Source organism: Berghia stephanieae, chromosome 3 (genome assembly GCF_034508935.2).
Source record: "Berghia stephanieae isolate SIO BIC M18660-M18661 chromosome 3, UCSD_Bste_1.3, whole genome shotgun sequence".
Classification (NCBI taxonomy): Eukaryota; Metazoa; Mollusca; class Gastropoda; order Nudibranchia; family Aeolidiidae; genus Berghia; species Berghia stephanieae.
In genome coordinates, this window is record NC_088362.1 from 71,187,013 (window position 1) to 71,214,512 (window position 27,500).

The 27,500-nt window shown below is 36.8% G+C and overlaps 1 protein-coding gene across 1 annotated transcript in view; it reads left to right on the top strand.

The window, feature by feature from the left end:
• LOC144968374 (chloride intracellular channel Clic-like) overlaps nt 1-27,500 on the top strand; it is a 62,234-nt gene that overhangs the window by 363 nt on the left and 34,371 nt on the right. The window contains exon 2 of the mRNA XM_078906657.1: nt 4,746-5,096. Within this exon, the coding sequence (XP_078762783.1) occupies nt 4,746-5,096 (351 nt within the window). The remainder of the gene's footprint in view (nt 1-4,745; nt 5,097-27,500) is intronic.

Sequence of the window (27,500 nt, forward strand, 5' to 3'; positions counted from 1 at the left end):
TAAGTGAGAAATTTAAAAAAAAAATTTATCTTTTAATTTGTTAAATGTTCACACTCTAACCCAGTTTGACTTATTAAAAGAAGTTTTGCACTGACTTTGACTTTCTTCTACAATTACAAATTGTACTCCCGACCCGAGGCACGAATAAACGCCCCTGTGTGGTGAGAGTGGATGGGTGGGTGGGGTCCCTTTGCCTAACCCCTGTATTTTCTTCAACTTTTTAAAAACGAAATTAGACAGATTTATATCCAAATTCAGTATTCCCAGTATTCAACTTAAGTCAAGGGAAGAACCTCCACATACAGGCGCGACACGGGGCAGAACCGTGACTGTGACATCAACAAATTCAGTAATTCAAATGTCATTGTCATGTCACAGAATCATAGATAGTCATAGGAGATATATTACATGGCTGTCGTTATTCTCACTCGGACATGTCTGCCCATAAAGAAAACTGATTACTGGCAGACAGACACCTGTCTGGCAATAATAAAAAAACTTGGAACTTTTGATTATTGGGAAATTCCACGGGTAACGGACTGACAAATCAGACCAAAAATGCTTACATTTCGTGCTCTGAAATGCAACGTATTTATTGTATGGAGCTAATATTTCCCATGGACATGTATCATGTCCGTCCTTATCATATATCAAAAGGATAAAGATGAATCTTTATCAACTTGAATTTTTTTGACATTATAATGTTGGTAACGGACTGACATCAGAAAATCCATCTTTTTCAATTTTGTATGTAGATGGATCAAACTTTCTGAAGTTACACCTTCCAGCAACAAAGTTCTTTTATAGTAACCACGAGATGTTGTTCTACAACCCACTAGCAATATTTAAAAGATTGTCCAAAATTTGAATCTGCAGTCTTTGAAAAAGTGTCGGTAACGGACTGACAAATGGATGGTAACGGACTGACACCTCTGAATTTTATTACTCAGAATAACGGTTACTACATAAAATCCAGAGCAAAGAACACATTATGTAATTATGAGCAACACTGAATACCCAGTGTGATTGATCAAACCAATACTCTTCCTTATATGGATGTCAAGCTACATTGGGCATGATGAGTAACTCGATGGGTGACATCTGATTACCTCAATCCCAACTTTGCTTTTGAAAAAATTAAATAATCAAATAATGATTCATGGAGTTGAAATCTATTCTGTCACAGTCAAACAGGAATTTTATTTCAACTATGAAATTAAATTATCAAAAAAAAAAAAAAATGTAGATAAGAAAGGACTTTAAAACTGGGGAAGGTTTAACATTCTTTTGGTACTTATTTTTGAAGCTTAATTTTTATTCTGTATTTCATCTTGATTCCTCAAGCTAAGGAATTGTCAATAGGCCATGACCGTCACTGCAAACTGGTCGATAGTATTGGCAGTCAATCTCTTCCTCATCTGCACTTGACCAGAAAGCCAGTTATAAGATCTGAGAAAGATCTTCAAAAATTTCATTTGGACCATTTTATCCTTGATTGTTACAATTTTCCTATGCAGATTGTGGGATTTCTCTTAGAAGTACATTCTGAGGTTCTGGGGGAGCAAAATAATCTTAAGCCAATTTTGATTCCTGGATGTAATTCACTAACAATCGACACCTCTTGTCCAAATAGAAATTTTCGATCAACTTATTTTATTTCATCTTGAAAGCCCATGATAAAAATATTTCAAAAACCTTTGGTTGATGTATTGGGTGCCCTTAGCAGTACAGGCATAGTTTAATTTTTTTTTTTTTAATTTTTGGGAGGATTGTAGACACTCAAAGTTGAATTCAGTATTTTACTTTCCTGTGCTGAAATGTGAGGCAAATGTGGATTTAGGTGTGCTTGGTTTACTTTCTTTTGGGGTTGAAGATTGATCGGCTTTTCTCTTCTTTTTTTTTCCATTTTGCTTGAAAAATCCTGTTATTTCTTTTAAGCGTCCTTTACAATCACTTTCAAGTTTTCTTTGAGACTCCTGCTTTTGTTGCCTAACTTTTTCCTAAACAATGTAATGCCCATCAGTTTTCAGTCTTTCTTGATTATTTGAACCATGGATAGAGTAGGCATCTTGAACCTGTGAATAAAGAAATTGAGCGAAATTACATCATAAGCTATGAAAGTCAAATCGGAATAAAAAGCAAATCTTGTTTTCTTAAAAATAATATAGCAAAACTAAGAAAATAAAACTCATTTCTAACTTGTATCACATTACTTTGTAACAACTAAAATATTGACATTATACACAGCGAAACAGTTTGCTGACCCACTACATTTAAAGCCTCAGTGACTCAAAAGTTTTCCACATTAATTTAAATTTTTGATTTCTTTTTTTTCTTTCTCCCAGGGCTTCTTGCCCCTTTAACAGACGACTACTACTGGCTCCATTGTCATAAGGATATTATAGAACAATAAACAGTGTCTTTCCCTCAATTCAAACATAGCAAAAATCTTCAAGTGATCAAAAGATTCATAAGCTTTAAAAGATTCAACTTACCTATGCAAAATAGCAGGCTTGATGTTGAAGACCAGTGTTTGAAATTTTATGATCCAAATGTTTATAAAATGGTTGCCTGATCAGTTGAAACACATTGGAGTGGACATTACTCCTGAGACTTAAAAAACAACTTTTATATATTGTTTTTGAATTAAAATAGAATTAGTCAGTCTGTTACTGTCAGTTTGTTACCCTAAAAAATGTCAGTCCGTTACCCAACAAAAGTACCTTAAATGATAAATTTCTTGAAAAATTATCTTACAGTGCTAAAGCCATTCATGTAAGAACAGAGAATCTGAAATAGTGAGTCTGTACAACAATCACATCTTTCGTAGATGAAAAAATACTGATTTAATGGTAACGGACTGACATACAATTTCCCAAGATCATTAAAACGACTGATGAGGACAACATTTCATTAAAATCGAAAATTTGAATGTTTATATAGGTTCCTGATAATTGTTTTAATATCAATAAACAACAGCAAAGGTGGCTATAATTTTGTAGAAGTTGCAAGATTTATAATATTGAGAAAATATTCTTTTCGTTCTTCAAATAGGGGATACCCTTACATAAAGCAATAATAAGCATCTTGTACCACAAATATGCACGAAATATCCTTATATTCATAATCCTGAATGATTTTCCAACAAATTGGTACCAAATTTTAATATGTTCTTAAGAATTTGTAAAACACCCCTTCGGTTGACATTTTCGTGGAATTTCCCTATTGGCAGACCCTGTCTGAGTCTGACAATAACCAAAAGCCTGGTCTTTTCGTTATTGTCAGACACATTTATCAAGATGGCAGAAAGATTTTATGCAAAATGCCAAACTAGACGTGAAAAATGCCAAATTCTGAAAAAATTGCCAGCGGTTATTTGTTTCCAAAATCAGTTTTAATATCGAGTGATATTTAACACAAGATGAAAGTAGTGCTCAAATGTCAAATCCAGCTTTAAAAAAAAAAAAAGTAAAAGCAAATGGATCAATGGAATGCAAGTTTTTGTCACTTTGAACTGAAAATGTCAAACTGGCAGATGACTTAACCATTCTGCCATGGCACCCACATGAATGTCGATTCATATTGTGTATCCTTCGATTGATTTATTGTTAGTTAATTTTATGTTTTTATTGATATTTTGTCTTTACTTATTTCTGTGTGCATTTCGAAACTTTCCATATTCTGTCTGGAATATAGATAAATGTTTAAAGGAGCAGAGTTTTTAAAAAGTGTCTGTTTAAACGCTCATCGTTATTGGCAGACATAGACATATGATACATAAGTATTCAGTGGATTCAAACTTGAAATAAACGGGAGTCGTATATATATATACTCACAATGTGCAATATTTTTGACAGTTAAGACAAGTAATTTTCCATTAGGAAGTATAAAATAACCATTAATATAGATTATATCCACAACAGATGCTTTGAAAGACTTATACCAATTAGTAAATGTTCCAAATTATATCTAAAAAATATAAGAAAGACTACTTTTAATTGTTAATTTCGCTCCTTTTGCGTGATACTGATAATATCTGGGATATCAAGCTACAGCAAAACTTTCAAAGATGGCTGCACAATGGTACCTTGATTGCAAATCTAAATCGATAGAATTATTGAAGTGGCCCTGAATGTGGAATTTCAGCCCAATACCAAAAATGGATATTTTCATGAAAAAATACACAAAATCATCATTAATAAATCTGACGCATTGGCCAGATAAGTAGTGCCATTATATATAGAACAGGAAAACCTCTTGTCTTATGTTGATATTGATACCAGGTCAAAATCAAAGTCTAGTTTAATAATAATAATAATATATACTTTTATATTCATCCAAAAAAATGGAATTCGTGTACAGATGTGGCATGCATGGTCATTTAATTTTTAAAAATGTACTTATCAAGCATATTGAAATCAACGTCACAAGCCTTGTTTAATATTTCCTTTCGATTTAGTACAATCATGTTTCGAGGTTTATAAAAAATGAATTCTTATTGTACTATGGAAAAAAATGATTCTCCTGAAAATAAATGAGAATCTTTCAAAATTGTGAGAAATCTTATTGGCACTCATGGAGAATCATAGAAATTCAAATTAAAGCCAGGCAAACTTTGCCAAATACTCAAGCTACCTAATTCATCTTTGTTTCCCAAAATACCAAGACCAGTTATACTCACTTAGATTTAGAAATAGCTTTTTTCTAAATTTTAATTAATTCTATTTTTAATAATTTATTTTCAGGCTTCCGCAATTGACAAGGAGACTAAAGGGTCTTGTCCAATTTGCCAGCAATTTTTCATGATTACTTGTTTGTTAGGGGAATCTCAGGATGACATTGATTTCAAAGTCTTCACAGTCCAGGCTGAATGTCCCCCAAAATACTTTGCAGATGGTTGGAGTAAAAAGTACCCAGTGGTCATGGTCAACTCGGGTAGGAATAAAAAGAGTGTTGATATCAGTGGCTTGATGTATGACACCTTCGAGGAGTTGGAGGAATTTTTCGATGGAATTATCAATGATGACAACAAGGTATTGAAAAGGAACAACACACCAAACCAGACGGCCATGAAAGTTGTACAGAATTTATATAAGGTAAGACATTTGTATAGACTCTGGGAAGTGAATTGATGATGTGGTTGAGCTTTTTTAAAAAAAAAATGTTTTAATTATCTGCGAAGCATCCAGTCTGGAAAATAAAGACTTGTTTTATAGGCTTACATGGCGTCCATTGTCAAAAAATGGAAACAGTTGAGATACATATGCCGCTCATGTGGTTACTTTATACCTTTCCATTGCTTGTCATGTCAGGAGTGTTCCATGGTGCCTAATTACTAAAACTTTAAATTGTGTTACTATATTAGTATGCAGATTTGATTGTTTTTGTTTCTTTTTTTTTTCTACCTGGAAACTTTTTGTGTGGATCAGTAATTGAATGGCTGGCTGTTCGTGGCTGATGTAGTCAGCTGCATGTTGACAAAGTTCATTTGACAAAAAGATTGATCTTAATTTAAAGGTTGTGTTTCTGTTATCAATCAGTTTGGTTTACAGAGACCCTAAACTTGTCAAAAAGTCTCAGATGTAAGAAAAAATGTGTGTTTTGCCAATGTACTTACAGTTACAGGAGTAATGATAATAAGGAACAAGTCACCCCTCCCTGTTCTATGACATTGACGCTGAATGTTGCTCTACAAAAGTAATTGATAAAAATGAATTGAGCTGTTATATAACACATTATGTCCACTAAACATGCTCAAAGCACTTTACAAGGGGGCTCTATCCAGCAGACACACTTTAACATGTTGGTCAAGACATGATTAACATGATGCATGTTTTGCGATAAAATTTTTAAGAGATCAGTTTCCAGTGACTGTTTAACTCACGCAATTTTTTTTCTTTGGTTTGCTGATGTACAATTCTTGTAGAAATTTGCTTTCGCCTGCACTGTAAATGTGATCCTCTTCTTGCCTTTTTCCTAGAAGCAAAAGATTGCATCCATGACTCACACTTTGCGATGAAATATTTTCATATGAAAAATGAAATTTTTTATTTTGCTGCTATGTTTATACTGGTATACTTACTTACTTTTCTGAACCAGTGACCTGGTAGAGAAATCCATGTCATGACATAGTAAAGTTTTGTTGGGATATATATATATATATATATTATATATATATATATATATATATATATATATATATATATATATATATATATATATATATATATATATATATATATATATATATATATATATTGGCATTAGATTGTATCTATATAAAACAGAATTTAGTTGTGTGCAAATGTCTGAATTATGTGGTGTCATTGTTTCAGTTGTAGGGTGTCTCGTGTAACAAAAGTCAAGCAATGTTGGTCATTCTTGTCATTAACAGGGTGACCACTTAGCACAAATTACCTCACTTGACTGGGAACTGGTGAAAGGCTGATATATGTATTGAAAGAGAGCGAGTACTGCAACAGGATATTTTAAAATGTGAATTTAAGAAATAATTTTGGTTTCACATGTCTACCAGAGGGAGATGAACATTATGAATTGTAAAATTCATTGAGCATGACCAATCCCATGGAAATGCACTTCACAAATAGTCATATTTATAGGAATCCAAGACATATTGGCCTCAGAGAGGATTGAAAAAAAGAAGAAAAAATATTACATTACCTTCTTTCATGAAAGTAGATTGTTTTGACTATTGGTCCCCTATTGTGTAAACTTTTAAAATCACGGCATATGGTTGAGACCATATTGCATCTTCACGACATTCTTACTATGATGAATGAAGAGCCACAGTCTGTCAGGGTAATTGTTTCGTTGATGTTTGTTTTTCAAATTTATGAACTGAACAATGCATTAAAGGTTGCAATTTGGACAAAAGATTGGTAACTGCACTTACAATTTTAGTTTCATTAAAACTCTTGTGGTGGGGAAAGGATTAACTCTTCCTGGTTTCTTTTTTTTTTTTTTTTTACAGAATTCATTTCTTTGTTATTTTCTTCTCGTTTATTATGATATTAATGATAGTTCTTATAATGTAGCAAAGACATTTCCAGATCTGTCTGCTGCTTAAACAATTTGTTATTGGTATACAGGCTATCCATATTTCTTTAGCCCAAATAAGCAAACTTCTAATTTTTTCCCCTTCATATTTATGGAATAATCTTTGAATTACTTGATTTGGTTCCTAAAGACCTTTGATCACAATCTCACTGTAAATGGACTTTGCCAGTCTGTTGCGTTGCAAAAGAATTATTTTTCAGGTTTTTCTGTCCACCCCGTGAGGGTCTCAAGTGTGGACTTATTCTGATCTGGGCATCAGTTGCTTTTTCTTTTTTGCGATATGCATTGTCCCGTGTACCCCGTGTACGCACAGTTGCAATTTTTTGTCTTGTTTTCATCCGAGTCACTAGGATAACCGTCGGCTCTCACTTTCTCAACTCTGGGCATATAATCATGCCCCACCCTTTATGAATAAGTGTGATCAAACATGTCTTTTGTACGTCCCACTTGTGTTGAAAATGAGCAAATATAGTCATTGTCATATGGAATCTCTTAAATCACAGTGGTTCCACAAATCTCTCTCTCTCTCTCTCTCTCTCTCTCTCTCTCTCTCTCTCTCTCTCTCTCTCTCTCTCTCTCTGTGTCTGTCTGTAAGTAATCTCCCTTCTTCCCCCCCCCCCCCACCTTCCTTTATTTCCATTTTTTTCACGGTCTGTCTGTCGCCATGTTTACAGTTGTAAGTACAACTCTCCATTTTCTTAGCCCAATGACCGATAAAAATCCGATGGCGTTTTGGTTAAGTGGTCACTGATAGCGTGATGAAATGGTCTTGTTACCACCCGCCACCGGGGTTTTTATCTGCTGTGTACGCTCATACCTGTGTGATTTGTGACAGTCCAGTATTCATGTCTGGCCACCCAGTTTACTCAATTCACTTCTGCTTCATATTATACTATTACTGCCGTTGTGTTGTTTTGTCATGCATCGTCTTACATGTAAATTATTACCGTTGGTTTTGGGATCACTTGTGGGGTTCTTCGAGTATATTTACTCAAAATTGCTATATGTAGTTTTTAAGTTTATTTACTGGTGAGCTATATATATATATATATATATAATATATATATATATATATATATATTATATATATATATATATATATAATATATATATATATATGGTGACCACGCACATACGATATTTGTTGTTATTGTTATTAACAACGATGGGAATTATTATTATGTTACTAACTTCTTTCTCTCTCTTTTTTTTTATAAAGCCTATATAAAGCTTTTTTTTTTTTTTTTTTGGGGGGGGGGGGGGGGGGGGAAATCTTCGGAATCGGGATGGAATTTTTCCTCTTTTTGTTTGTTGCCGTAAAGACGATTTCCTATACTTACTACCACACACAGCATCGTAATATACATACGTCCAAAGGTTAAAAACCTAAGGTTGTCGGCAGTCCAGTAGTAGTCTGGCATTAGACTAGTGCATGCTGGCATGAATGACATGCCCTTTTGAATCACGAATTCCTGCATTTCACGCCCATGAGAATTTATGCGTTCTGCTGCCGGTTTTTATGATTATTGCTTCTGTGGTTAGTCACACTTTGTAGGTGGGGGAACGACACACGTTCAAGTCCAGACTGCCGTAAGCTCACAAAATGACTTTCTCTCATTTTGGTCGGGAACCTTTTTACTTCATTCATTGTTAGATTAAGATGGCCCCGCCCTATTTTACCCGAGAGTATCAAATCCGACACTACTTAGGAATTTGTTTACGTTGAATTCTAACTTCGACGGAAGTTGCCCTTGTCTCTCTACAGTGAAAAAAAAAAGATGTTTTGTTAGTTTGCGGCAGTGGGGCTGGTGTTTGTTTTGGCTTTGATTCTTTGATCTAAAATATCGTGTTTACCCCCCCTCTCTCTCTCTCTATCTCTCTCTCTCTCTCTCTCTCTCTCTCTCTCTCTCTCTCTCTCTCTCTCTCTCTCTCTCTCTCTCTCGTTAATTGGTCCTCAGGAGTCTCTTGTCTTGACGGATACGACATACATACCTAAGATGTTCCTATTCAACCCCCGCCCCTACCCCACTCAAACATACACATTCATGATTTACACATACACACATACACGTTTGCCATGAATGGATTCCTAAACGGTCCGATGATTACCCCGCCCTTCTCGCTTATTTTTAAGGCCATACTCGGGTATGCAATGATATATTATGATGACGTTGATACAATATGGACCGCTCCAACGCCATTGGGCCCATATACAGCGTGTAGTACCTGTACAGGGCGTGTCGTTCACTTTTAAAATCACTGACCTTTGAGTCAGAATGTCGTTTGTTCCAATCCCAATTCATAATATTCGATTTAGTCATTGTTGTTTATGATTATAAGACAACAATTAAAAAATAATCAGATCGTATTGCTTTTTTCCATTATGTATGTATGAAGGTGTGTGTGTGTGTGTGTGTGTGTGTGTGTGTGTGATTATTTTCTTGTGCGTGCAAGTGGCATATATATAACATATGTATGATTATGCATACTATTATTTGATGATTATATAGATCTGAAACTCCCATCTCCTCGGCTCAATTAAGGAATGCAACTTCGCTTACCAGATGATTACGAAACTAAATATATTGGCATCACTATTCAAACGAATCGGATGAGTATTAATTTCATTACCATGGGGACACGGAACGAAGCGTTTCTTGTTTATCATACATCTTCATTCTCTCAATTCAGCACCACACAAACACGAAATCATATTGGAAAGAAAACAAAAGACAAACAAACGAACATACCCATTCACTTCCTTGACTTGTGATTTCTCAAAACGAGGAACAGGTCTGTTTAAATATGCAAAATCTGAATTGAATATAACTCACTCTTGTTTCATGAGGTATTTCGTGTTTTATTATTATTATTATTATTATTATTATTATTATTATTATTATTATTATTATTATTATTATTATTATTATTATTATTATTATTATTATTATTATTATTATTATTATTAAAAAAATATTTGCTATCCATCCGTTTGCCGTCTCTCAACATGATTCCACCTCTTCTTCTAATTAATGCTATTTGTATTATTATTATTGTTATTGTTTATTTTTATTTTTTTTTAATTCAATTGCTTCTCAAATTTAAGATAGCCATATATTATCCAGCCAGCCGTTTTGAAGGGCGATTTGCATATCGTGCAACCCCCACCCTCCTCACTTCTTAAGTCCCTTATCCAAACAAATGTATTCTCCACAAGATAATAAATCGGATTTTATTGGTCGGTGTTTTTTATTGTTTTACATTAAACGTGCTCGGTAGGGAACGCCTAATTCAATAATATGGTGGTCACGTTTCATTGTCAAACAGCTGTGATTAAATACCTTTATATGTTAGCAAGACGATGTTTTCGTCGTATCATACTATATTACTATTAATTCAAGCGATGTTGAACATGGTGAATGACCCATTATCTCACCCGACTCAGTGACGGATATTGTAAATTAGCTAATCCAGAAAGGGCATCCGTCGTCCATCCAAGTTGTTCTGTACGAAATGGAAATAGGGGTCAATTTTATGGCTTACTGGGAAAATATATTTTTAAGCATTACATTTCATGCATTCAATATCGTACCCCCCCCCCCCCCCCCCTCCTCCTCCTCCTCTTCACTCTTTCTCTGCTATGGATATAATATGTTTGCGTGTGTTTGGAACTTTGCTGAGTCAGATACTTGTGGTCTTTCCATGCATATCATTTCATCTTCTGTGATATCATTTGACTGGTATCGTCATTAGGTACTCCAAGTCACTTCTGTTATCGGCTACATTGAATGATTTCAGGACACACACACATAAACACACACACACACACACACACAGAGAGAGAGAGAGAGAGAGAGAGAGAGAGAGACAGAGAGAGAGAGAGAGAGAGAGAGAGAGACACAGAGAGAGAGAGAGAGATTGTATTGTGAGCAGTGGCCATTATGATTCCATTTTCTTTTCAAACAACCTCTAAACTCTAAATTCAGGTGGCATTTTCATTGCTGACGATGTATTATTATGTATTAACGTCTATCCCATTGAATTCCACTACTAAACTGTAATATGTATTGATATCTTGTTGACCGTATAAAGTCATTAAAAATAAAAATAACCTTGCCCAGTTCTGTAATCCCCGTTTGTCTTTCTGGAGTTTTGCCTGCCTTGAGAATTAATTATTTGCATTACAACCAGCCTTGCGCCTAATTATTACATTGTTGTATCGCTTTTCTTTTATTATTATCATTATTTCTTTCTTTCTCAATTATCTTGGCTTATTGTTCAAGGGCACTTCAGTTTACTAAAGCGCCGCGAAAAAGATTGCTCTTATCTTTGTCTTATTGTATACTGGTATGTGTGACGAAAATGATGATTTAATTCTGTTTATTATCAGTGTGTAGTATACAATAAAAACCGCCCCCTTTTCGGTTTCATATGAATATTAATAATGGGTAGACATTGGATTCCTTTTAATGGCCGTTGTCAGCAAGTACGATCGTGTTTCGTTCTTCCTTGGGAAATATGTGACCATGTCATAATATTACCCTCTCAACGATCTTGTTTTGGCGCCCTTGCCCGTTTTGTATTAGATAAGCTAAAGTACAGTCTAATAGTATCCATCCTCTCTCACGGGTTCGATCCTTTTCCTGGAATAACTCCTTTCAAAAGCGCCATATAAACGCTTAGCTCTGCAGTACCATTCCATCAGATGCTCTGCGTCTTCGCAGATGTCTGTGGCTGCGAGTGGGCTAAGCCACAAGCCCGACTGATGAAGACTGGCCACCGTTTGACATTCTGTTGGCACTTACCCCAATGTCTTCTCATGTTGGGGCGGAAGCCGGGAAGTTTCTGTCGCATCTCTGAGATGGTGATCTGTCACCCCCTCCCCTCCCTGCCAGAGTGACTTTATTTGTCCATACAAGTCTCCGCTTTGATGTTGGATCCCAATATGTACCCATGACCAAATACAAAAATCGCCGGGACTTCATTATGCTTGTCCTCGGGGACCTGTAAATTATGAGCTTGGTACTAAATAACCCCAGTGGGTAATTTACGCACCGCGTTTGTCATGTTGCTAAGAAAAATCGCTTTTTTTTCACTTTTTTTTCACCGTTAGTTGGAGACAACCCCATAAAGCATGTTAAATTGCGTAATTCGAAATTGGATGTTATCGATCGAGTATCTGTCTCTTTACATCTGTGACCATAACTCTTTTACGGCGAGACTAGTGCCTTTCAAAATCACAATTTCACCCATTATTTATTTGGATATAGTTATAGAATTGTTTTGGTCCTGAGTGTCATTACTGTAAATCATGTATCAAAGAAGTCCGGGTACATCACAATCTCTGTTCGCTAGGTGAAAACGGTAAGAAAGTAGGATATCGGATTAAACTAGGTCTGTAAAGGGTTAATTACCTTGTTTGTATTTGACAGCTGGTTTAAAGTCGGAGGGTGTTTTGATGTTGATTGTCACGGCGGTACGACGATCGATAGTGATTATTGTCGGATGGATGTTGATCTTGCTTTTATTTTGTCCTCATGTAGTTGGTAGATCGTGTGACAGTGTTCGGGTATCAACTAGTATATTATTATATCTGTCACAGCTGCTTGTCCATGTCAATGTTATATTATTATTAGTATTAGGTTAGTGTAGTGTACCGCCAAATCAAGTACATATTCCATGCCTCTCTACTTGAAAATTTAAAAGTTCGTTATTTTTTGGGAGATAAATATTGTAGTCGTAGTAATTATTTTTTGGAAGTGGTTATTCAGTATCAGATACTGAATAGTGCTTTGCCACTATTCAGTATCCATAAGGAACTCTTTTTTATAGAGAGAGTGAAAAGTGCGACAATCTCGGTTGAACTGCTGACCTACTTCCAGATTGAACAAGTGCAGTAAATGACAGCCCGATTCAAAGTTGTAAAAATATTTTGATCGAAATTTTTAAATTTCTGCTATCGTGCAATTAACATAGTTCAAAATATCAAAATAAGAGAGGCAGTCAAATACATTTTTTAATGTCTGAATAGACATGATTAAATGTCTCTAAAAGTTCAGTGACACCATGGCATGGTGGATATAAGCTGTTTGTCTCTGAGCTTAAGGTTCGAGAGTTCAAATCCCGGTAAGGGTAACCTTTTTTTTTTTTCCCAATATTTTTTAAAAATTCCTTCTGTTAATTTATATTTTTTAAACTTTTGTTTTAATAATTTTATTTGCTTGAAATATACTTTAATGTTGATAATATACTATTGTTCTTTTATTATTATTATTATTATTATTATTATTATTATTATTATTATTATTATTATTATTATTATTATTATCATTATCATTATTATTATTATTATTATTATTATTATTATTATTATTATTATTATTATTATTATTATTATTATTATTATTATTATTACTTACTTACTTACTATTATTATTATCGTTGTTGTTGTAATCGTCATCATCGTCATTATTATGATTATGGTTATGATTTTTTTTTTTTAATCAAGTAGTTGAAGTAATTTAATCAGTTATCGATTTATTACGAATATCTTTTATGTGTTATCATCGCGTTGTTGTTTTTCATTATTGTGCTCTTCTATTGTTTATTACTTTTTAAAATCTTGCTTTTTTCTGTTGTTGTTGTTCTCCTTGTTGTTGTTGTTTGTTTGTTTGTTTTGTCATCTAAGACAAACCCGATTCATTATAAATTCATTTTTAATTGAGCGATGTACTTCCGAGAATTACTTGCCGTATTATATTGAAATTTACATGACAATAATAATAATAATAATAATAATAATAATAATAATAATAATAATAATGATGATGATGATGATGATGATGATGATGATGATGATGATGATGATAATAATAATAATTTAAATAGATACTGAATATTAGACTACAATTGACATCTATTTACTGAATACACGTGGTATTTTTATGGATGTTTCTTTTTTTACGAAACCTGCCAAAACACGCCGAAACCTGACAAAGTTATGGGAAGTAGGCAGCAGTGGGGAGTGAACCTGGGACTCAGGGAAGTGTACACTATTGGGGAGTGAACCTGGGACTGGGTTTCGTTTTTAAAAAAAGCAATTACTTTTTTACGAAACCCGCCAATATCCGACAAAGTTATGGAAAGAAAGTAACAGTGGGGGAGTGAACCCGAGACTATGGTTTTTCGGCGGGTTTTGGCGGGGTTTCGTAAAAAAGTAATTGCTTCATTCTCGTCTGGTACCCTTCTGAGCTCACTGTCCACTGGTATCAGCCTCTCGCAGTCCGGGTTCAATCCTCATCGGTGTCCAAATCCCAGATTCACTCCCCACTGCTGCCTGCTTCCCATAACTTTGTCGGCTTTTGGCGGGTTTCGTAAAAAAGTAATTCCCCTCCCCTTGGTATTGCTTTTTTACAAAATCCAGAGTCCCATGTTCAATTCCCACAAGTGTACACTTCCCTGATTCTCAGGATCACTCCCACTGTTGCCTACTTCAATAACTTTGTCGGATATTGCCAGGTTTAGTCGGGTTTTGTAAAAAAGTAATTGCTTTTATGTGAAACTCGCTGAAACCCGCCGAAAACCAGAGTCTCAGGTTCACTCCCCACTGGTGTACACTTCCCTGAGTCTCAGGTTCACTCCCCACTGTTGCCTACTTCCCATAACTTTCTCGGATATTGCCAGGTTTTCGTCGGGTTTCGTAAAAAAGTAATTGCTTTTATGTGAAACTCGCTGAAATCCACCGAAAACCAGAGTCTCAGGTTCACTCCCCACTGGTGTATATTTCCATGAATCTCAGGTTCACTCCCCACTGTTGTCTACTTCCAACAACTTTGTTGGATATTGCCAGGTTTCGTCGGGTTTCGTAAAAAAGTAATTGCTTTTATGTGAAACTCGCTGAAATTCGCAGAAAACAAGAGTCTCAGGTTCACTGCCCAGTGGTGTACACTTCCATGAATCTCAGGTTCACTCCCCATTGTTGCCTACTTTCAAAATCTGTCGGATATTGCCGGGTTTCGTAAAAAAATAATTGCTTTTATGTGAAACTCGCTGAAATCCGTCGAAAACCATAGTCTCAGGTTCACTCCCCACTGATGTACACTTCCCTTAGTCTCAGGTTCACTCCCCATTATTTGCCTACTTTCCATAACTTTGCCCGATTTTGTTGGGAGATGGCGCATTTCGTAAACAAAAAGTAATTGCTTTTTTTTTTCAAAACCCGCCGAAACCCAGTCACAGGTTCACTCCCCACTGGTGTACACTTCCCCGAATCTCAGGTTCACTCCCCACTGTTGCCTACTACCCATAACTTTCTCGGATATTGCCAGGTTTTGTCGGGTTTCGTAAAAAAGTAATTGCGTCTTTATGAAACTAGCTAAATCCCACCGAAAACCATAGTCTCAGGTTCACTCCCCACTGATGTACACTTCACTGAGTCTCAGGTTCACTCCCCACACTTTGCCTACTTTCCACAATTTTGCCGCATATTGTCGGGTTTCGTAAAAAAGTAATTCCCCCCCCCTATTTTGTTATTGCTTTTTTACAAAACCCAGAGTCCCAGGTTCACTCCCCACTGGTGTACACTTCCCTGAATCTCAGGTTCATCCCCTCCTCCCCCCCCCCCCCCCTACACACACACACGCTGCTGCCTACCTCCCATAACTTTGTCGGATATTGCCAGGTGTCGTCGGGTTTCGTAAAAAATTAATTGCTTTTTATTACGAAACTCGCCGAAACCCAGTCCCAGGTTCACTCCCCACTGGTGTACACTTCTCTGAGTCCCATATTCACTCCCACAGCTGCACTCTTCCCATAACTTTGTCAGGTTTCGGAAAAAAAAAACACCGTATTATAGTGCAAAACCACTATTCAGTGTCAGATACTGAATAGTGCAAAACCGCTATTCAGTATCTGATACTGAATAGTGCAAAACCACTATTCAGTATCAGATACTGAATAGTGCTAGCATTATTTTTTTAAAATCAACAATTTACCCTCACAATGATTCAATAACACTTTAGAATCGTATAAATTAGGTAGTCTGGCATCTTATTTCATTTTCAATAAGTTTTAATGACTTAGAGATGCTCATGAAGTTGGAGTCAAAATTTCGTCATTCTATGAATTTGAATTGTTTGTAATAGTAGCCAGGCCTAATATTCGTCTTTGTAGCGTTGATAGCTGAGATGTACAGCAAAATTAAGTTATGTTGAGCGTAGCCAGCGATTAGATAGGTTACCGTGATCTCTACCTTCTGTGCCTCACTCAAATTAGTAATGACCCTTTTGACACATTTTGAATATATGAGTTGATGTTTTTTTGTGTGCTTTTTTTTTTTGTTTTGGGGGGGGGGGGGGGGGGGATAGGAGACCCATTCATTTCTGGGTATCCTGACCACCCCTCCCAATGGTGCGAGAAAAGACGTCACTTCCTGTGTCATTTATCCCCCAATATCTGTTTTCCCTCTCCACGTTCCTCTTCGCTCATGGTCTTTGTAAACATTAATTTGATTTTATCTTTCATAGAGGGATCGTTTACTTGTGTCTGGATGGGACTTTTAGGCAACACACATAGGTGGATTGATCATAGAATCTTCTGATCCCAATTTGAACCAGTCACTCTTTTCAGCTTTTTCGTTGTTGCTTTTAACCCATTATTCTATCATCCTTCTTATTACTGGCGCTGAATAAATGACCTCATCGTTTCAAGAGCACCGTAAAACCCCATTGATTCTAAGGAAAGATAATTATTTGTTAATGTGTAATGTCTGTATACGACAGAAATCTTCACTTATTCAATTAGGATCAAAGTTGTTTCGACCTGACTTGTCCATGTACTCTTTGCTTTGACTGTCAGTCCTGCTCCATGTAGGTACACATTCTAATTATTGGTCTCCATGGCCTGAATCCCGTTTATGGTGTTTGTATCTTCGTTTGTTATCGTCTTGTGTCCCCTTTGGGGTCGGTTATGGATTGGATGGATAGCATGCATGACACACACGCACGCACACATACATACATACACACACACACACACACACACACACACCACGTACACAATATGTAGTGTACATGTCGTTTACATGGGGCAGTATGTACATACTTTGCATTGTTTGATGTCCGGATTAAAACAAAAATTCAAGCGTGAGATGGTACTCTTGAAACCATCAAAGTAATCTTCAGCCATTGTGTATATTATGTCTTATCGCTATTTACTGCATATGGGGCATGAACTACTACTACTACTACTTCTCCTCCTCCTCCTCCTCCTCCTCCTCCTCCTCCTACTACTACTACTACTACTACTACTACTGCTACTACTACTACTACTACTACTACTACTACTATACTACTACTACTACTATACTACTACTACTACTATACATACTACTACTACTACTACTACTACTACTACTACTACTACTACTACTATACTACTACTACTACTACTACTACTACTACTACTACTACTACTACTACTACTACTACTACTACTACTACTACTACTATACTACTACTACTACTACTACTACTACTACTACTACTACTATACTATACTTACACTACTCTTCTCTTCTTCTTCTTCTTCTCTTCTTCTTCTTCTTCTTCTTCTTCTTCTTCTTCTTCTTCTTCTTCTTCTTCTTCTTCTTCTTCTTCTTCTTCTTCTTCTTCTTCTTCACCTGAAGAAGAAGAAGAGGAATTGGAAGAAGATACACGGGTTAAAGGCCTTTTGGGAAGTTGGGAATCATTTTAATCTGCATAATCATGACATAACATCCTCGCATAGCAAGCGCCATAGATCATCTGCCTAAACTCTCATACCTTTTTCTGTTATTGGTTCGGAACGGTTTTCAACAACTATCTGGCAACCCTTACCAAGATCGCTGGAGTACTACCCGTTAAAAAAATTATTAGATTTGTTTTTCTATTCTTATTAATATCATGTGTAATTTGTGTGTATATCAATACCGGCATGTGCTTATTGGATTTCATCGAGCAATGTACGGGGTAAATGACAGTGAACGTGACGATTGGTGAGAAAATATGGATAGTTATTTCTCTCTCTCTCTCTCTCTCTCTCTCTCTCTCTCTCTCTCTCTCTCTCTCTCTCTCTCTCTCTCTCGTTCACTTTCTCTCTCTGAATACGACATAGACCAGTGACGGTAAATTCACTCGACACATTCACAGATGCCAAGTTTTCAAATCATGACCTATCCATTCATGAATCTGTTTGTCACGTGAACTCTGCGTCTGTTTGAAGTTGTCTTGTTGGCTATACACGTCCCCGTGTTCTGCTCTAAGAAGACTGAGATACATACTATTTCAGACACGTGGAAATTTTGATCGTGATAACTATTCAATTCAATTTAACCATTTACCACAGCGCAATTAGTAAGTGGTGGCTGTACAACTAGTATTGATGCCATGTGTTTAAATAAAATGCTCACCCATTACACCCGTCTGATGTGTATTTAATGTAAACTTTAAGACTAAAGTGATAAGTAATGGCGCAACTGGCGGACTTAGACCAACAACAAAGAGCCAAATGACGTCGACTTTATTCATTTTATAGGTGATTAGCTCTACAATCGTTTGATCCTGTATTACATTGCTTTGATAACTCGTGCAATGATGCATTGCTTCGTTTGAATGAAACTGGTGGCTGCTTAGCTGAATCATCGCGATTGTGTTTGTCACCACTGTACAGTACGTTCAATAAAGCGTGGACGATAAATACATTTAAATAAATTTAATTATAACCCGGGATAATTCGCTGTAAAACAGGTTGTGGGTTTGATTAAGCTCATTCCACTGTATATATGATGGGCCATGGGGCGTCTTTGACCTCTACTAAGACCTATCAACCCATCGACTTATCGCCACTGATCGCCACCCTCCATTTTAAATCTTGTCTAGACGTGGATACATTCCGACTAGATCGTTGTTTAGTCACATTTGGACTAGATCTTAGTCCTTGATATTGTATAGTGTCGAGTTAAGACACAAGTCAGTTGCTTGTCGATGTTGATACCCTTTTGTGTCAATGAAAAAGTGATATTTTCTCTTGAGACAAATTCACTTAATGTTCTCAAGGCGCCCCACAAAGGGCCCCAAACCAACAGCAACACTGAGCACGTGGGTCGAGATTTGCAACATATAAGGCGCCATTCAATGTCTTTACGATCAGCCAGGTACTCATTTTACACCCATGATGAGAGAGTTAGAGCCTTTTCTGCAATGTTAATCACCCGAGTTGCTACTGTGCTGTCTAAATGGACACTCATGACCCTAAACAAATCCGTAAATTAACTAAATGCATTACATTCTTTCTTACTATGTCTACTTATCTAATTTCTTATATCCCTATGTGTTCAGGTCCCGCACTGGTCAGGTGTCCATTTTCGACGTGTAAGGCCATTCTATCTTGATGTCTTGTTCATTGTGTCACATACGTAAATCTGAGTTATAAATTTCGTTAAGTGGATTGACTAAGTCACTTATATGACGTTATCCTATCAACTGTCCTCGAGTGAAGCCTAGATAAGTCTGGAACTGGGGTGTCCTCCCAAGATTTGGGCCGTTTTCATAATGTGTATCGCTGTCCATAAGACAAGCGTTTGAAGACGCTGTACTTCTTTAAATCTGGAGTTAAACCTAACAAAGTTAATGTCAGCCATAATGTCACCACCCTTCTTTCATGACGGATCCAAATGCGTTCAACGATGCCGTTTTTCAAGAAATCTCTATAATTCTAGGGGAGAAAAATGCATTTTACAGTTCTCAGGGAACGGTCTAAGTCGGAAATAGCCAGATTTTATTTCTCCATTGGATTTACAAAGTTTTTTTTTTGTTTGTTTTTTTCTTCTCTCTTTTATTTTGCTACTGTTCGATACTGATTAAAGCAACCAAACGAATCAACCAAAAAAAAAAGAAGAAAAACCTCACTAAACAATTGTTGCATTGTACCATACCGTAAGCATGTGGTTACATAAATAAAAAGTTTTCGGTTTTTGTATCAAACATGGGTTATTTTATTCTGTTTACGTTATGTGAAATCCGTACTGTTCTGAGTCATGGCTGGTACATTGCTGTAAACTGTGACACTGATAAACAACAAGCTTCTGACCAATTTTATGAGTCATCATAACAAATTACAGTGGTTTGGTTGTATTAATTTCGTATATATGTGCATATATTATCATATGTACGTACAGTAGTCTCTATCTCACTGTCTCTCTGTCTGTCTATCTATCTATCTATCTATCTATCTATCTATCTATCTATCTATCTATCTATCCATCCATCCATCCATCCATCCATCCATCCATCCATCCATCCATCCATCCATCCATCCATCCATCTATCTATCTATCTATCTATCTATCTATCTATCTATTTATTTATCTCCCGATCCCCTCCTCGTCCATCAGTCATCCATATTGACTAGGTCATTCACTCCGGACAATCCTTGTGATTTATCCAGCTTGTTATGCTTCACCGCATGCCTCTGGCCAAATCTGACGTACTCTGACCAAACACACTTTTCGCACTTTGGCCAGAAAACTTTTACCTCATACGTGGGTTGATTAAGACTAGACGATCCTCAATTAGTCGGTCTTAAACCATAGACTCCCTGAAATTCTAAAATTTAAGAGGTTTTGACAGTTTGGTTTTACTCACGTCGTTATTTGGAGGGAAGGTTAACTGGCCAAAATGAGAGAAATGCACTTTGTCAAAGTACGGTAAAGCTCATTCATTGATATTGAACCTTAAAAGACGAAAGTCGATTTTAATCTTAACTTGACACCGTTTGTCATCCCTTTTTACCAAGATGTAGTCAACAGCGATGCGACACTGGTTTCATTGGAAACTGAGTCACATTGCTGAAATGATGTTCCTTTCCTTTTTTTCTAGATGAAGACGATTGTTGGGTCTGCAATTAAAAACCATATAAATAGTGAAAGAAATTGAGGCTTGATAGAAATTCAATCTCGCCTATGAAGAATTAAGAGTAAGGTGTCTCCGGTATTCAGCTGTACACTGACAAAATACTTTTTAGTTTGGACTCAACACACCGATCGACTCAAATGGCCCTTTGACTTAAAAAAAAAAAGACGAGGCTTAAATCTGACTTGTTTCGAATATTGAAACTTTGGAGAAGTTACTAGGTTATAGTTTAAAAATATTGAGTGGATCATAATATTAAGCTACCAATGATTGAGGTAAGGAAACATACAAAACATACATGTTTACATGTGTGTACGTGTGTGTGTGTGTGTGTGTGTGTGTGTGTGTATGTGTGTGCGTGTGTGCGCCCGTCTGTAATTAATGAGTAGGACGTGTATGTGTGTAAATTGTGTCCAGTGCCCATCGTTCTATGTCAATGTCCTATATTGTCCCCCATGTCATGTCGGGACTGGCAAGCCGTATCACAGAAATTGCCACCCCCCATTGTCTTGATGCTGCCCCGTCCTATAACGATCATGCCCGATAATTAAACTATGCTGTACTCTTATTAACCAACCAATCATTTTAGATGCATTATAGTGTATGTTCATCTGTCCATGCATTCTTGTTTTGATTGAAATTCTCCTATTTGTATTTTACGGAAGGGGGGGGGGGGGTGTGGGGGTATCTTCTGCCTTACTTTTTGAAATCCCCCCCCCCCTCTCTCTCTCTCTCTCTCTCTCTCTCTCTCTCTCTCTCTCTCTCTCTCTCTCTCTCTCTCTCTCTCTCTCTCTCTCTCTCTCTTCCCTTTGATTCAAAATCGATCTTACCTATTGTCTTTACTGATGACTTTACTTTTTTTTTTTTTATATATATGTTTTCATAATTAGGATAGAGTAATTTTAATTCTTAAAGCCCGAGTCGCATCTAGTTACTGCTGTCTGGGGTCTGCATTTCGTACAACAGAGGATTTTCACGTGATAATAAATAATAATAAGCATATTTCTATTTCTATAGCGCGCCTTTCGTCGAAACCTGAAAGCGCTTTAAAAAAAAATAAAAAAATGAGGACATTGTTTACCCAGGCAACAATAATGTTTCAGGGCCAAATCAACCAATATCAAATATTAAGAGCATTAAACGGGCATCAAAAACATCATCATTACAAAAGTCACATACAATACATTTAAGATTCAATTAAGTAAATATTTTCTGAAAAGATATGTTTTCATTTTTTTTTTTGTGTTTTTTTTTTTTTTTTGGAAATGTCTATTGAGCTCGAAAATCTCACAGATTGAGAGAAATCATTCCAAATCGTGGGTCCGAATTTAATGAGACCTATCGCCAAAGTATTTAAGTTTAGTTTTAGGAGATGCTAACAATTTTAAATCGCGGGATCTAAGATTTCTCAGAGGTACGTACGTACGATTGGATTTAGTGTTGAATGTAGAAGGGAATATATAATTAGAAGACTCAAATACACCAAAGCAGACAAGGGCTGTTTTGTATTCAATTCTAGCCCAACTTTACCCAGGAAGTCTAAAGTATAAATCTGTCTCTTGCCCCCGCCTTAAATATTTGACGTATGTGCGGAATGAGAACAGTGGTTCTCAATTTAAAACAAAAGAAAACAAAGAAATCCCTGAATGAAAAGAAAAGACACACACACACATACAAACACACACACACATACAAACACACACACACACACACACACACACACAACGCGTGTGCTTTTATAAAGCGCATCAACTAAATATATTTAAAGCGCACCACGGTGTATCACATTTTATTTATTTCTTTTGACAGAGACACCTGCTCTGTTATCGACCAGTTACTCATTTTACAGCTGGTCATAGGGAGAAATGTGTGTCTGAAGCCTTTTCTAAGGACTCGACTTTGCACTCCCACAGCGGGACTCGGACTAGGGACCTTACAGACCAGAAGCCGAGTCTCACGTTGCAAGATCACAAAGTAGAAACATTAGTCAGGTGATAGGAAGGGGAATCACAACTTGAAGTGATATCGATGTTATATCGATCTGGTTGTTGATGACTGCGTAATATCTTGTTTACAGTTGTCCTAGGTCACATCTAATAGGGACAACATCCCTTCCTCTTCCTCTTCCTCTTCGTATGTATGAAATAACGCTTGTCGACCACCTGTAACTGTAACCGTAACCGTCTTTCTTGTGTTTCTGCTCGATTGACTTGGACGGCTGCGGTCGTCATCTGTTATATCTTGTTACGCCCGGTGTGTTACTATCTACCTGTTGTCTCAGCTGATTGGGGGTGAAAAAGATTTCACTATCGTGCGTACATATTATAAACTCGGCCTGAAAAAAAATAATCTACATATTATATGTGAAACTTCAGAGACGCCTCATGTTTGAGACTTTTTTGTTGTTGGACACGTTTTGAGTCATTTTTATTAATTTATGAGATCATTGGTATAAGATTTCTGGTCCAATTTTTACCCTTTATACGATGTTATTTTGCTACACCCAATCAGCTGAATGTAAATATTGCTTCTAAAATCTCGAAAAGAAAACATACAAACACATTATGAAAGAATTATTTTTTTTTAAATACTGAAATTGAATGCAAGCTTCTCCGTTCAATCTACAAAGACAAAGTGACCTGAGCGTTAATTTTAAGTTTTCAAGATTGAATGTCGTCTCCTAATTTGAGATTTGACAGGAGCATGGACTAAGACTGACATCCCTCGAGACATCGCTAGATGCAGCGCAGCGCAATATTTAGAGCAAAGAGAGCAATGTGGAGATGCATTGTGACAACGTTGTTGTTTTTTCTTTTAATTCTTAAATTTTATTTTATTTAATTTGTTTTTTGGGTTTTTTTTTGTGTGTGGCCATTTTGGTCTGAAACGTTTTATCTCACATCTTCATAGAGATAGACCAGAACTTGTCAAACAGTCTCAAATCCAGGGCTTCTCTTGCGTCTCGTGTTGGAGACTTAAAGTCCTAGGGGAAGAATTAGACACTTAAAACTGGAGATGGGATTCATCGTGTATAACTATTCTTTGCGATCCAGTAATATGTCACCGTTCGACAAATGGATGATGCCAAGTCTGCAAAGATAGATCATCATCAAGCCCTACTGCAACCTCCTCGTGGTGTCGAACGGTAACAGGTCAAGCTGGCCAACTGCAGAGGGCGACAAGAATAGGCAATGGCAAACCATTCTTGTAACTTTGCCGAGTTAACTGCATGAATAAGTCCAAAAAGTTAAACGGTGACAGCGTAAAGGGGAGCATGTTTTCACGGAAGACTGCTGCCTCGCTCGGTTGGGAGCGTGATGTTCGTCAGGTCACACCGAACCGTCAGCCAGTTACTAGGCGAAATAAATTTAACAAATGTGACAAAACCAAAATTGGGACATGGAATGTCAGGACCTGTGCCCAAAAAGGAAAACTAAACAACATTCTGAAAGAAATGAAACGGCTCCAAATAAATATTCTTGGCCTGGCAGAGATGAGATGGAAAGAGCAGGGAACCATGTCAAAACAAGAAAACAACATGACATATAAGATCATATGGAGTGGTGGAACCTCTTTCCAAAAAGGAGTAGGGATGATCTTAGACCAAAAATCAACCAAATTTTACAAAGGGCACGTAGCAATCTCAGACAGAGTTTTGCTGGTTAAGCTAAGAGGACCTGTAGTTGACACCAATATTATTCAAGTTTATGCACCAACAGAAGAGGCGACAGATGCAGATATGACAGAGTTTTACCATTCACTAGACAAAGCAAAACGAATGTGTAAATCACAAGAAGTCCTTATGGTAATGGGGGACCTAAATGCTAAGATTGGCAGAGGCAGAGATGGTGACATAATCGGACCACATGGACTCGGAGACAGAAATGAACGAGGAAACATCTGGGCAGATTGGTGTAGAACAAATAAATTAATGATTTCAAACACCTGGTTTCAACAACACCCAAGAAGAACCTGGACATGGCAATCACCAGGGGACAGAGCAAGGAACCAGATAGACTTTATAGCAGTATCATCAAGATTCAGAAATGGCATATTAAATTGCAAAACCTACCCAGGCGCCGATGTAGACAGTGACCATGTCCCAGTTGTTTGTACAATAAGGATAAAGTTTAAAGCTATTCAGAGAACAGCTGGTAGAATAAAGAGGGATTACAGGTTATGCAAAGACAATGGCATACAAACAAAAATGAGAGAAGAATTTGAAAATGCACTCATGATACAAAGCCAAAGTGAACCTGATAATGAAAAATGTGAAAAACAATTTGATATATTCCAAAAGTGTGTCAAAGCAACTGCAGAAAAGCATTTACCAATAGCTCAAATAAACAGCAAAAAGGAATGGATGACAAATGAAATTCTAAACCTATTTGAAGAAAGACGAAAATGCAACAGAGGGTCTGCAGAATACCAAACATTGAACAACCACATTAAATCCAAATGCATCGAGGCACACGAGAACTATCTAGACTGGAAATGCTGCGAAATCGAAAGAGAATACAAACCCAACCCCCAACAAGCTCACCAAAGAATAAAAGAACTATCAGGGAAAAGGAAAAGCAAAGCAGCAGGAAGTTGTATCCAAAACAAACAAGGGGAACTGCTATTTGAAGAACAACATATAGAAAGCCGATGGGTAGAATACATAGGCGAACTGTACAATGATCCAAATAGAAATGAACCACCACTGAAATTCAAAGAACCATTAAGCGGACCAAACATCACCAAAAGTGAAATTGAACATGCCATGGAACGAATGAGGGATGGTAAAGCAACAGGCCCTGATGAAATATCTGTAGAGGTATTAAAAAGCCTAGGAGATCTAGCAATTGATGAACTTCACATATTATTCAACAATATATACAATACTGGGAAAATTCCAGAAGATCTCTGTAACTCTATTTTCATAGCAATACCAAAGAAAGCAGGTGCAGTCAGATGCGAAAATTTTAGAACTATAAGTTTAATAAGCCACATCAACAAAATACTGTTGCGTATAATTATCAACAGGCTAAGGAATAAGATTAACCCCGAAATCGCAGAAGAACAATATGGATTCCAACCTGACAGAGGGACAAGGAACGCAATATACCTCCTCCGTGTTTTAAGTGAAAGAGCTATACAGGTTCAGACCCCATATACCTCTGTTTTGTCGACTACAAAAAAGCTTTTGATAGAGTACGCCACGAAGAAATACTAAAACAACTGCACTCCATTGGCGCTGATGAGAAAGACCTCAGACTCATGCAAACATTATACTACACCCAGCAGGCATCTATCAAAATCGGAAACTCTACAGGAAATTCCATTCCTATTAAGAAAGGAGTCCGTCAAGGGTGTGTTGCCTCACCAGATCTGTTTAATCTATACCAAGAAACAATCATGAGGGGCATAAATAATATGGAGGGAATAAAAGTGGGAGGTCACAACATAAATAATATAAGATACGCAGACGATACGGTACTCATTGCAACATCAGAAATCCAACTTCAAAAGATTGTTGACAAAGTGGTAGTAGATAGTGAAGCCAAGGGAATGGAAGTGAATATCACCAAAACGGAATGCATGGTAATACAGAAAAACCCTGAAAACAACAACACCTGCAATATAACGATTCACGGCGAGCAACTTACCAACGTAGAAAGTTTTAAATACCTAGGTTCAATAGTGACAACAGATGGAAGATGTAACCGAGACATACGAGCAAGAATAACTCAAGCCAAACAGGCCTTCATGGACCTGGGAAACATTTTGAAAAACAAACAGATGTCGTTCGGGATTAGATTCCGAGTCTTGAAGTGCTACGTGTGGCCAATCTTGTTATACGGATGCGAAAGCTGGACTACAAATGCAGAAACACAAAAGAACATTGAAGCTTTTGAAATGTGGTGCTTGAGAAGGATGCAGAGAATATCGTATACTGCACACAAAACGAACGAAGAAGTGCTAAAACAAACATACCAACAAAGGAAACTAATGCCCTTAATAGTGGATCGACAACTATCCTTTTTCGGACACATAGTAAGGAAAGATAAGAATGAATACCTGGCAAGTTGTGGAAAAATACCTGGTAAACGCGCCCGGGGGAGACAAAGAAAAACACTCATAGACCAACTGAAGGGCTTCACCAGCCTAACAATCCAAGAGCTGTTTGAAAAGGCAAGAGACAGGGAGGAATGGAGAGAGATAATTCATGCAGTATCCGAAGCCTGGACCAGGCATGGAACCTAGAAGAAGAAGAAATATGTCACCGGGCTAGTGAAGTGACCCGGTGGTTAGTCCCGATTTTGAGTCTGTGGGTGGGGCTAATGCTATTTTAGGTAAAAGATATTCTACTCAAATTTTCTTACCAATCCAATGTATAAAATAACACCAAATGTAATAGCGCATTACAAGCTTCGTGTTTCGTTCTTCGTTAAGTGTTGCTACTAGTTTAGGGGCCCACTTTGAGCTCATTGA